General features: G+C 45.7%; 1 protein-coding gene across 1 annotated transcript in view; it reads left to right on the top strand.

Moving 5' to 3' along the window:
* The window catches only part of LOC124805617 (regulator of hypoxia-inducible factor 1-like), a 228,996-nt gene that overhangs the window by 120,957 nt on the left and 95,049 nt on the right, over window positions 1-12,990 (top strand). The window contains exon 9 of the mRNA XM_047266184.1: window positions 12,266-12,459. Within this exon, the coding sequence (XP_047122140.1) occupies window positions 12,266-12,459 (194 nt within the window). The remainder of the gene's footprint in view (window positions 1-12,265; window positions 12,460-12,990) is intronic.

Raw genomic sequence — 12,990 nt, 5'->3', positions numbered from 1 at the left:
GACTGGTACGAAGAGCACACACCTGTGAGTTGTCAGTACTGGAAGACAAACAACAAAACATTTCCTCTCCTACGTCCTTACACGCAGTGGCCGCGCTATTTACCTCTCGGCCCCTGAGGTAAGTGGCAAGCTTTACTCAACTCATTGCCGAATTCAGAGACGTCAGTTGATCAGATCTTAAAATGTTACTGTCAGTGTAACTATTTTTCTTTGTTACTGAGCGAGTAAACTACATTCCTAAGAAGCTGTTAATGATAGTTGATGTTCCTAGATTTGGATGTTAGTTGCCAGATGCTTGTTATTATAAAATACGACTGAGAAACGCTGACTGCGCGAAAATTCGATTCGGACCGCATGCGGACCGCGAGCCGCAGTATGACGAACAATTCTCTAGAGATTTAAAAAAATAGTGTCTGGCGCATATCTAGTTACAAGCGCACGAGAGACGGCGCTGATCACCTAAAATTAGAGTTAGCTTTTTATAAACTGCTTTACATGGATCATTAAAGGAAATAATTTGCTGTTTGTCAAGATATGTATATCTATACTCCGCAACCACCTAACGGTGTATACTGGAAGGTACTTGAGGAACAGCTGTCTGCAGTCCTTTCCACTCTCCCCATCACCACTCTGTGCCTGTTCAGTTCGTGAATGGAGCGTGGAAAGGATGATTGTGGGGTAAAAGTCCATGTTAGCTCTAATGTCTCGCGTTTTGTAGCTGTGGGTATTTTTCGACACGTATGTCTGAGCACCTGTAGTGTAGGGATAAGGTCTTTCATTAGTAATCAAAACGTCCTCAGTCCCGAATTCGAAACCCACCACTGCTTAAACTTTGGGTATTAATCAGCATTGGTGGCAGAAGACTTCCAGCATAAGAAATCACCTTCATTCTGCCAACGGCCTTATCAAAGAGAGCGGAGGAGTGGACAGAGGTTCAGGGCACTCTGTTGTCCTTGGGCTGGGAAAATGTTCCTAAAGACAGAAGATGGTGAAGGCAATTAGAACCACTGCAGTAAAGACACATAGCATGTATCCACAGGACATTTGGCCTGTAATTGCAAAAAGTGTCGTGATGATAACTGCATTGGCGAAAGATTCCGGAATAGTCCCCCATTCGGATCTCCGGGAGTGGACTGCAAAGGGAGACGTGACCATGAGAAAAGACTGAATAACCAACGAACGGATAGCGGTCTACGAGTCGCGGCGTGGAATTTCTGAAGCTTGAACGTGGTAAGGAAACTAAAAAATCTGAAAAGGAAAATGCAAAGGCTGAATCTAGATATACCAGGTGTAGAAGTATGAAACCGGAATTTCCCTACAGATGGTGCTAGACGTCAGTGTAGGGCCCGTGAGACCGCTGCTGCAGCTCCATCTGTTTCCTGTAACGATCCAGTGGCGAAACGCACCACTCTTAGCTTGATCCTCTCCGTCTCTTCTGTTAATCGAGCCAGGTCAGAGCCCCAGACTCTTGGGCGGTATTGAATAATCTGTCGAAGAAGTTTTTTGATACCCACTTCTTTCGTGACTGAAGAACATTTCTTTAAGATACTTCCAGTGAATCTCAACCCGGTTTCTGCTTTCCCTACATTATGTTTTATGTAGTCATTCCACCTTAGGTCATTCCAGATGGTTACTAACAAAAATTTTACAGTAGATGCTGCTTCTAGTGACTTGTCATCAATAGTGTAAACTTACCGTAGTAAACTTCTTCGCCTATTTATGAGCAGTAGATAGCATCTATTTACCTTCAGGGTCAACTACCAGTCTGTGCATCAATAACTGATCCTCTGCAGGTTTTTCTACAACTCACTAGTCCTCTGACGTGGACGCTGTCTTATAGACAACTGCATCATCCAAAAACAGACTCATGATCTTCCTAAGTTATGCAATAGATCAGTTTATAAATACTGTAATCAGTAACGGTTCTATCTAGCTTCCTTGGGGTGAAGTGACTGCGGAACAAATTATGGAAAAAGGACGGAGGACGGAATATCAGGTCTTGTCCATGTGTCATTGAATAAAGAGGCTGAGATAGCAGTGGACTAAAATTTAAATACAGTAACGGGAAAAAATCGCAACATCAAGAAAGAGATTTGTGTCATAAAGGAATGTTGGTGTGCGTGTTTCTACATGTGAACGGTTACGACTATTAAATTTCGCGCCAGTCTCGTAAGAGTGGAGCTAGTAGTGCCACCATGAGAATGCAAGTGAGGTTTGCTATAAATACACGCTGTAACGGTCGTGAGCGTAAGTTACCTTTGGGATTGTACGTGGTGAGTTGTTGGTCAAGAATGCTTTTAAGGCGCGAGGGACACCATTATCAACATCTCAATGAACAAGATCGTATAACAGGGCTACAAGAAGCTGGATTCCTTCTGCGATATTGCAGAAAGACTTGGCTGGAATGTAGCCACCAAGCGAGGTGGCGCAGTTTTTGACACATTGGACTTGCGTTCAGGAGGACGACGGTTCAAACCCACTTCCGGCCATTCAGATATAGGTATTCCTTGATTTCCCTAAATCGCACCAGGCAAATGCCGGGATGGTTCCGTTGAAAGGGAAAGGCCGATTTCCTTCCTCATCCTTGACGCCATCTCATGTTGTGCTCCATCTGTAATGTACACGATGTCGACGGGACGTTAAATCAAATCTTCCTTCCTTTCTTGGAATGGAGGCACTGTACGGTGGTGACGAGTACGTACGGTTGTGTGAAGACCGGACTCTGGTACGCCACGTGGCACTACCGACAGGGAAGGCCATCGTGTTCGGCGTATGGCTATGCCGCATCGTACTGTATCTGCAGCAGCAATTTGAGTAGTAGTTGTCAGCACAGTGACACAACGAACTGTTACGAACCGGTAATTGCAAGGACAGTTCCGAGCCAGATGCCCTGCAGCGTGCATTCCACTGCCCAAAACCGCCGCCATTTGCTACTTCTGTGGTGTCAACCGGGAGCTCTATTGTGTTTTCTAATGAAAGCTGGTTCTGTCTCGGTGCCAGTGATGGCCGCTTGTTGATTAGGAGGCCAGTTGAGGCCCTGCAACTAACCTGTTTGCATGCTCGACACACTGGAGATACACCTGGATTTATGGTCTGGGGTGCGATTTCGTATGAGAGCAGGAGCAAAATTGGTTCAAATGGCTCTAAGCACAATGGGACTTAACATCTAAGGTCATCAGTCCCCTAGACGTAGAATTACTTAAACCTAAGGAGATCACACACATCCATGCCCGAGGCAGAATTCGAACCTGCGACCGTAGCAGCAGCGCGGTTCCAGACTGAAGCGGCTAGAACCGCTCGGTCACAAAGCAGGAGCACTCTCGTGATTACCCCACGCATGTAGTGTTGTTTTCCACGGGATAATGCTCACACACATACCACTGTTGCCTTGGCCTGCTCGATCACCGGATCAGTCTTCAAGGGAGCACATGTGGGACATCATCGGACCACAACTCCAGCGTCATTCACAAAAAACATTACCCGTCCCTGTATTGAGCGACCAAGTGCAGCAGGCATGGAATTCTATTCCACGAACTGTCATTCGGCACCTGTAAATCACTATGCATGCGTATTTGCGTGCTTGCATTCGACATTCTGGCGGTTACATTGGCTATTACTGTACCAGAATCTCGTATTTGCAATGCTGTATCTTGCGCTTACCTTAACCTGAGGCTATGCAGTGTTAATCACTTACATATGTTACCTACACAACTGTATTCCCAAAATTCAATTATTCTCCCTTAATTAGTTTTTGGTCATGCGATTTTTTCCGTCACTGTAGATATAGTGTGAAGTTTCGTTTTCATCTGCTAGATCTTAATAGAGAACTGAAACTGAAGTGTTTAGTGTACGTAATAACATTCGGAAGAGCTACTGGAAAAATATCTCAAAAATAAGATGCACGACACAAAAACCAAAATCTATGATAAAAACACACACACACACACACACACACACACACACACACACACACACACACATGCACATACACACACACACGGACACACATGCAAGTTCATATTTACACTACTGGCCACTAAAATTGCTACACCACGAAGATGATGTGCTATGGACGCGAAATTTAACCGACAGGAAGAAGATGCTCTGATATGCAAATGATTAGCTTTTCAGAGCATTCACACAAGGTTGGCGCCGGTGGCGACACCTACAACGTGCTGCCATGAGGAAAGTTTCCAACCGATTTCTCATACACAAACAGCAGTTGACCGGCGTTGTCTGGTGAAACGTTACGCCTCGTGTAAGGAGCAGAAATGTGTACCATCACGTTTCCGACTTTGATAAAGGTCGGATTGTAGCCTATCCCGGTTGCGGTTTATCGTATCGCGACATTGCTGCTCGCGTTGGTGGAGATCCAATGACTGTTAGCAGAATATGGAATCGGTGGGTTCAGGAGGGTAATACGGAACGCCGTGCTGGATCCCAACGGCCTCGTATCACTAGCAGTCGAGATGACAGACATCTTATCCGCATGGATGTAACGGATCGTGCAGCCACGTCTCGATGCCTGAGTCAACAGATGGGGACGTTTGCAAGACAACAACCATCTGCACGAACAGTTCGACGACGTTTGCAGCAGCATGGACTATCAACTCGGAGACCATGGCTGCGATTACCCTTGACGCTGCGTCACAGACAGAAGCGTCTGCGATGGTGTACTCAGCGATGAACCTGGGTGGACGAATGGCATAACGTCATTCTTTTGGATGAATCCAGGTTCTGTTTACAGCATCACGATGGTCGCATCCGTGTTTGGCGACATCGTGGTGAACGCACATTGGAAGCGTGTATTCGTCATCGCCATACTGGCGTATCACCCGGCATGATGGTATGGGGTGCCATTGGTTACACGTCTCGGTCACCTCTTGGTCGCATTGACGGGAATTTGAACAGTGGACGTTACATTTGAGATGTGTTACGACCCGTGGCTCTACCCTTCATTCGATCCCTGTGAAACCCTACATTTCAGCAGGATAATGCACGACCGCATGTTGCAGGTCCTGTACGGGCCATTCTGGATACAGAAAATGTTCGACTCCTGCCCTGGCCAGCACATTCTCCAGATCTGTCACCAATTGAAAACGTCTGGTCAATGGTGGCCGAGCAACTGGCTCGTCGCAATACGCCAGTCACTACTCTTGATGAACTGTGGTATCGCGTTGAAGCTGCATGGGCAGCTGTACCTGTACACGCCATCCAAGTTCTGTTTGCCTCAATGCCCAGGCGTATCAAGGCCGTGGTTGTTCTGGGTACTGATTTCTCAGGATCTATGCACCCAAACTGCGTGAAAATGTAATCACATGTCAGTTCTAGTATAATATATTTGTCCAATGAATACCCGTTTATCATCTGCAGTTCTTCTTGGTGTAGTAATTTTAATGGCCAGTAGTGTATCTCAACTCATTTTATTGACCAATCTCTCACATCGCACTCTACCTTTCTCACTGTCTGTAAGAAAACGGCCATTTTGTGGGCTTGGGGGTGTGTGGAATCGGCAGGAATAACATTTACTTGTTTTAAGTCAGTATTACTCTGCACGCGCATGCGCGCGACCACCAGCTGAGCTCGCTGCGTCGGTGCCCGCGGCGCCCAGTTACGACTCAGCGACAGCGACCCACCTGTCTGGCCTGTTTGTGTGGCCTATCGGCAAAACGTTAGTAGAAGTGACGCAGTCTTACGACTATGTAGTGTAGTACTAACATTTTAAGTTTGACAAGGTCAATATCCGGCATGTTTTAATTTTAATTTTATATTGTGACACTTCTGAAGAAGGCTACATTATTATAGCCGAAACCTAGGTAAAGTTTATTTGCTTATGCAACTCGGGGCTGAAATTTATAAATAATTAATAAGAGAAGTTAGGAGTTTTGGCGCCTAGCACCTGAACGTGCCAACCAATCAGAAGCAAGTTCAGTGCAATTGGTGGACTCTCCCACGGGATCGATACATACTGTACCACCTGTCGCTTGTACCTCATTCCACTTTTGTACCATTTGTACTTCACGTGTATCAAGCTGCATCAAGGTGAGCTTCTAGCAAAATAAAATACCGGCGGCCACAGCGAGGAATATCACAATCTTTCTTTCTTTCTTTCTCGGGTCCTTTGTCCCGTCCAACGCGGGTTCGGCTTTGTTATTACGGATTTGAGAGTGTTAATTGCAGAGGGTTGCCGGATGCCCTTCCTGACGCCACCCCAAACCCCCCGGAACGGAAGTAGTGTACCCCAGCTGTCTGCGTCTGTTGTAAGTCATGAAATAGTGCGAACGTTTTCAAATGTCTGTGAGTCGTTTAAGTGAGGCGGAACTTGGGGACCAGCCAGGTATTCACCTAGCGGGATGTGGAAAACCGCCTAAAAACCACATCCAGGCTGGCCGGCATACCGGCCCTCGTCCTTAATCCGCCGGGCGGATTCGATCCGGGCCCGGCGCGCCTACCCGAGTCCAAGAGGCAGCGGATTAGCGCTCTCGGCTACTCAGCCAGGAATATCACAATGTTCAATGTTAATAACGTCTGTTTTATTTAAAGAACGTTGAAAGTTTTCTCATAAACGATTCAGGGTCTTTATTTTTCAGTACCCTCTCGTAATTATGATTTATTTACGTTGATGTCTGTATGAGGGATATTGAAATACCGATAAATTAAAAAAATGATAATGTAAGCATAGGTGTGATGTCTGCAACGCAAATTTCAAAGTTTTGCAGCAGTTTACGCTTTTGCGGAACAGCAGTCTCACGTCCACTTCAACGAGGATGAGACAGACATTCAGACCCAAAAAGCGGGTGCGCGCCTGCAGTGTAAATCGCTGGGCTCCGCTCCACCCAGATGGAGAGCGGACGCCATTTGGCGCTTGTTCGTGGCGTCAGTGGGGGCGGAGTTGGCCGCTGTGTGTGCTAAGCGGATGCTGGCCGCTGTTCCACCCCCCACCCCCTTTCTCTTTCGCTCCCACCTCCCCCCTCCCCCACCCATCCCTGCCCCCTTAACCCGTTCCTCTGCACAAAGCCGCTGTTTGAGTGCAATATTATAGCGGGCGCGCGAGCAATTACACGCCTTAATACGCCCTCTAATTCCTGGAGCCGGCTCAGTGTTCTGGAGCCGCGCTCGAGTTACGGAAATGTTCTGCTGGAGTCGCGTAATGAAATCTTTTGGCCCCGACGCGCTGCGGAGGCAACACAGACCGATGTCGAGAGCGCAAATTAGAATCACCGGCGCCGCTTAAAAGCGCGCCGAGCCCTGGGCTCCGGGCCGGCGACAAACGCTCTCTCGGCCCGCGTTAGTTGCGTGGGACTTTACTAGACTCCGCCGGTCTGTGCTGGGACTCTGCGGGCCGGCACGCGGCGCGTGTTACTGCTCGACGTATTACTGCCTGGCGTCCTCTGCTCTCGTGTCGTGACGTCACATGCGGTTCCGACTACTGTTGCAGCAGACTGTCCACTTGCCATATAAATAGTTCTAAAAATATGTAGCATTTTATGCACCATACAATTCTGCACCCGAAGAATCACCAATATATTCCGAACAGTATATATACCGACGAAAAAAAATCGCAACCAAAAGGAGGAGTTGTGCGACGTAAACGATAGTGGACGGTGTGTTTATACGTGTGAAAGATGATGTCTATTCAAATTTCACGCCAGTAGCGTCACTAGAACGACGCAAATCAGGCTTGCTTTAAATACGGCCTTTAATGGTCGTGAGCGTTAGTGACCTTTGAGAATGTCTATGGTGAGCTGATGTTAGTCAAGAATAGCTTTAAGGCGACAAAGACGCTATCATCAACACCTCACTAAGTTTGAACGAGGTCGTGCAATAGGACTGCGAGAAGTTGGATGTTCCTTCTTAGGAGGAAGGTAGCCACTGTATATGACTGCAGGTTCGCTGGTCACGAGAATGTGCTGTCGCTAGAAGACTGGGCTCCGGACGATCATGCGGCACTACTCACAAGGGGAGACCACGACGTTTGGAACGCGGATTTACTGCAGACTTCGTACACTCGTAGTACTCCATGAGGACAACAAAATGTGTAAGCAGAAGCGCGTACTTCTCAAGCGTTATTGAGAAAATCGCAAGATAATTTTGTTCGTCAAATATATACATGCACGTAACCAGTTTTACCATGAAGCGGCGGCAGCCGAGTGGCCGCCGGCACGGTAGCTCAGCGTGTTCGGTCTGAGGGTCAGCCGGCACGGTAGCTCAGCGTGTTCGGTCAGAGAGCCGGTTGGCTTCTGTAATAAAAAACTGAGTGGAAGGATCAACCACCGAACTTGAACAGGATGTCTTACGATGTCCGCAACGACCAATCACAACGATCAATAACGAACAAAATGAAAAAAAAGAGGGTCAGCTACCCTCTGTAATGAAAAAAAAAACTGAGTTAATGGATCAACAACGAAGTGAAACGGGTGTCTTTCGACGTCCGCGCCGAAAAGATACAACAAACGAAAACGAACAAAATCAGATTTAAAAAAAATTGGTTAGCGTTCAACCCCCGTAATCGCTGAATCGATGGATCAAGTCCTGTTCGTCAGTTTCTTTTTTTATTTTCAACACAGTCATTCCCTTTACTATTTATATTACAATTGATATAATGGGTTCAAAATGGCTCTGAGCACTATGCGACTTAACTTCTGAGGTCATCAGTCGCCTAGAACTTAGAACTAATTAAACCTAACTAACCTAAGGACATCACACACATCCATGCCAGAGGCAGGATTCGAACCTGCGACCGTAGCGGTCACGCGGTTCCAGACTGAAGCGCCTTTAACCGCACGACCACACCGGCTGTCTGATATAAGGGGAAAACTACGTGTAATTGGATGGACTTTTATTAAATTTACAATGTTATTTGGCTGTCTACAAATTTTTATTATCACAAATAATATATTATTCATAACTATCGACTAGTAAACGACCAAACGCATAAAGTGATACTGAAAATGTATGCTTGTCCGTGATCTGAGAAATCCCTTATACCTGGAAGGAGCCCGAAACTACATGTTACCTACAAGTGTTGACCGGCACACATGGCTTTCGGAAGATGTTCATTTAATCGTCGCTTTCGACATTACAAGTACAAGTTGCAGGATGGTATTTTTCGTCGAAACATGGAAAACATAAAGTTATGAATATTATATTATTTGCGATAATAAAAATTTGTAGATTGCCAAATAACATTGTAAGTTTAATAAAAGTTCATCCGATTACACGTATTTTTCCCATTATATCAACTGTAATATAAATAGTAAAGAAAATGACTGTTTTGAAGAAAAAAAAAACTGACCGTCGGGACTCGATCCAGCGATTACGGGATTTGAACGCTAACCATTCGGCTGCCGCAGCTTCATGGTAAAAGGGGCCACGCGCAGGTATATATTTGACGACCAAAATTATCTTACGAGTTCCTCAATAACGCTTGAGAAGTACCCGCTACTGCTTACACATTTTGTTGTCCTCATGGCGTTCTACGAGTGTACGAAGTTTGCAGTAAATCCGCGTTCCAAACGTCGTGGCCTCCCCTTGTCAGAGGGAAAACCGTCGTGTTCGGCGTATGGCTGTGGCGCATCGTAACTATGTCTGCAGCAGCAGTTTCTGCAGCAGTAGGCACCACAGTGACGCAGTGCTCTGTTACAAACCGGTCACTTCAAGGACAGCTCTGGGCCAGACGCTCTGTAGGGTGCATTCTACTGACGCCAAACCACCAGAGATGTAAAACGGGAGCTCAAGGACAGAGTGGAGGTCTCTTGTATTTTCTAGTTAAAGCTGGTTCTGCCTCACTGCCAGTGATGACCTTTTGTTAGTCAGGAAGACGCCAATTGAGGACTTCCATCCAGCATGTCTGCGTGTAGACGACTGGACCTATGCTTGGAGTTGTGGTCTGGGGTACGATTTCGTCTGGTAGCAGGAGCACTCACTCGGTTGTCCCACGCGCCACGACTGTAGATCTGTACATCAACCTGGTGATTGGAGCTGTTGTGCTGTCATTCATTCCGGGAGGTGTTTTCTGCCGCGCGGGATTAGCCGAGCGGTCTAGGGCGCTGCAGTCATGGACTGTGCGGCTGGTCTCGGCGGAGGTTCGAGTCCTCCCTTGGGCACAGGTGTGTGTATTTGTCCTTAGGATAACTTAGGTTAAGTAATGTGTAAGCTTAGGGACTGATGACCTTAGCAGTTAAGTCCCATAAGATTTCACAAATATTTTAACATTTTTTGGTGTTTTCGAACGGATAATGGTCGCCCACATGCCAGGGTTGTAACCCAACATGCGCTACAGAGTATCGACATATTGCCTTGGTCTTCTCCATCATCAGATCTGTCTCCAATCGAACACATACGGGACATCATCGGAGGCCAATTCCAGCGTCATTTACAACCAGAATTAACCGTCCCTGTACTGACCGACCAAGTGCAAGAGGCATGGAACTGCATCCCTCAAACTGACATCCGGCACCAGTACAACACAATGCATGCAAGTATGCATGCTTAATACAGCATTCTAGCTTTTTCGCCACTTGTTAATGTACCAGCATTTTACATTTGGAATAGCTTACCTCGCGATTACATTAACCTGTGATCCTGCAATGTTAAATACTTAAATACGATACCTAGAGAAATGTATTCCAGATAAAATTTCCTTACTTTACATTAATTATTTTTTGATGTTGCGACTATTTTCCGTCAGTGTATTATGTAGCGCATAAATGTGTAGATCCTGAAATATTTACGAATCTAGAATTTTATCAATCTTCAGCTACTGTATTGCTGTTTATTGAAATAACCAGCAACCAGCTGCACAAAAGAAGTTTGAACTCCTTTACCCATTTCAGCATCGAATGCCCTTCTTCAGAAGGTTACAACTGTTGCACGACACTCGCAGATAATACAGTTATTGTAACCTTTTGAAGAAGTACGCTAGGTGCCTGAGTCCGGTAAGGAAATAACACTTCTTCTGTGTAGCTGGTTGCTGATTATTTCAATAAAAATTTAAAAACACTGCGTAGAACGCAACCTCATGTTTAACAACAACTGTTGAAAATGGCAGTCTCTAGTATTCATTTATGTGATACTAACATCGATCAGTAGACCGACCAAATAACCTCATGTGTTTCTTGATGCCCTATCCTGTAGGTAGAACATCCTCCGCAACCTCATTTGGCAATGGATGCGCACCGCTATACCATCTCTGCCATATATTAGTAAAGCCTCAACTGTAAAGACCCTGTGACAAAGTGCGTTACACAAAGCCGTTCGGTGTTGCATTGGAGCTGAAATAGCTGCCCCTAACTGCATTCGCTGGCAGCTGTAGCCACGACCGCCAGCAAGTTTGGATCTTAGGCCGGTATTACACTATCAAATTTCTTTGTCAAAGATTTGATCAAAGATGTAATCAGATATTCCGTCAAATGTATTTGACAAAGATCTTTGACGTAGCGCTAGAAGGGGTATTACACTGTCATCATATTTTTCGCCAAAGTTAAAGATGGCTGACAACAACTTGTTATTAACCGCAGCAGTTACATGTACCACAATTGCACTGTGTGCACGGGCGGAAGAGAAGCGGGGAAAAAAAGGAAACAAACCTGGGCGAAGCTGTGGGTTTTACGACGACATGATAAAAGCATTCAACAAAACTTGTTACGTGAGCTTTTAGTGGAGGACGTCAAGTCGTACATCAATTACTTAAGAATGGATGAGCATACATTTCTGTATGTGCTCAATGAAATGTATCCTCATATCACAAAGCACAAATTCACATAAGAACTGCTACATCTGCAGAAGACAGGCTCACTGTAACACTCCGATTCCTTGCTACAGGGGAGGGTTGGGTTAGGTTAGGTTAGGTCAGGTCAGGTCAGGTCAGGTCAAGTCAGGTCAGGTCTCCAACCTTCTTAATCATTTTTGTATTCAGCGTGCCTCACGTTGTAAAGCGCCTCATCAGCTTCATACATCTCTATTAATTTTGTAGTTGTTGGCATACACCAATTGTATTTACCGCCAATGTTTATAAAAACACTACAGACGACAGAATGCTGCAGAGATATTAGCGCTCCATGCGGTAACATGTCACACTGCAGTGAACAGAAGACAAGCGACTTCTTTGATCAAATCTACAGCGAGGCCCTAGATTGGATCACATATTGGACGACATTTGACAAATTTCCCTATTACACCATCAAATACCTTTGACAAAGATATTGGATAAAAATATTTGACAAAGAAATTTGATAGTGTAATACCGGCCTTACGGCGGTTGCAGTGCCTGACGCACACACACCAGCTGGGCATCGACATGCAGCTGTTCGTGGCGGGCCTGCCGCTCCTTTACTTGTTGTGGCGCTGGCCTCGCATCGGCCTGTACTCGCTGGCGGCCGTCGCAGGTGCCTCCACCGTGCTCAGGGCGTACGTCACCTACACACAGCGGCTGTCCACAGTCATCTACTTTGGCGCCAAGTAAGTACATGACATATCAGGTCTGTTTTATAGACACATTTATTTTTAAACAGCCAGCCGGATGACTTTTTAGTCACGATAGTGATGAAATTTAATTGTTGTGGTTTCGACACTACTCTAACCTGTGCATCCTCTTTATCTCTACACGCCTACCGCAACCTACATCCGTTTCAACCTGCTTATTGTATTCGCAGTTTGGACTCCCTCCACAATTTTTACGCTTATCACTCCCCACCATTACCTAATCGCCCATTCCTTGAAAGGTCAAGATGTGTCCCATCATCTGATCCCAAATTGTTCCATAAATATCTTTTCTCCCAATTCGATTCAGTACCTCTTCATTAGTTACTCGATTTACTCATTTAATCTTCAGCATTCTTCGGTGACACTACATTTCAAAAGCCTCTATTCTCTTTCTCTCTAAAGTACTTATTGTTCATGCTCCACTTCTGTACAAGGCTACTCTCCACAAAAGACTTCCTAACACTTAAACTTACATTCGATGTGAACAAATTCCTTTTTTCCAGAAAT

This window comes from Schistocerca piceifrons, chromosome 7 (genome assembly GCF_021461385.2).
Source record: "Schistocerca piceifrons isolate TAMUIC-IGC-003096 chromosome 7, iqSchPice1.1, whole genome shotgun sequence".
NCBI classification, from domain to species: Eukaryota; Metazoa; Arthropoda; class Insecta; order Orthoptera; family Acrididae; genus Schistocerca; species Schistocerca piceifrons.
This window is presented reverse-complemented; position numbering and strand designations above follow the sequence as displayed.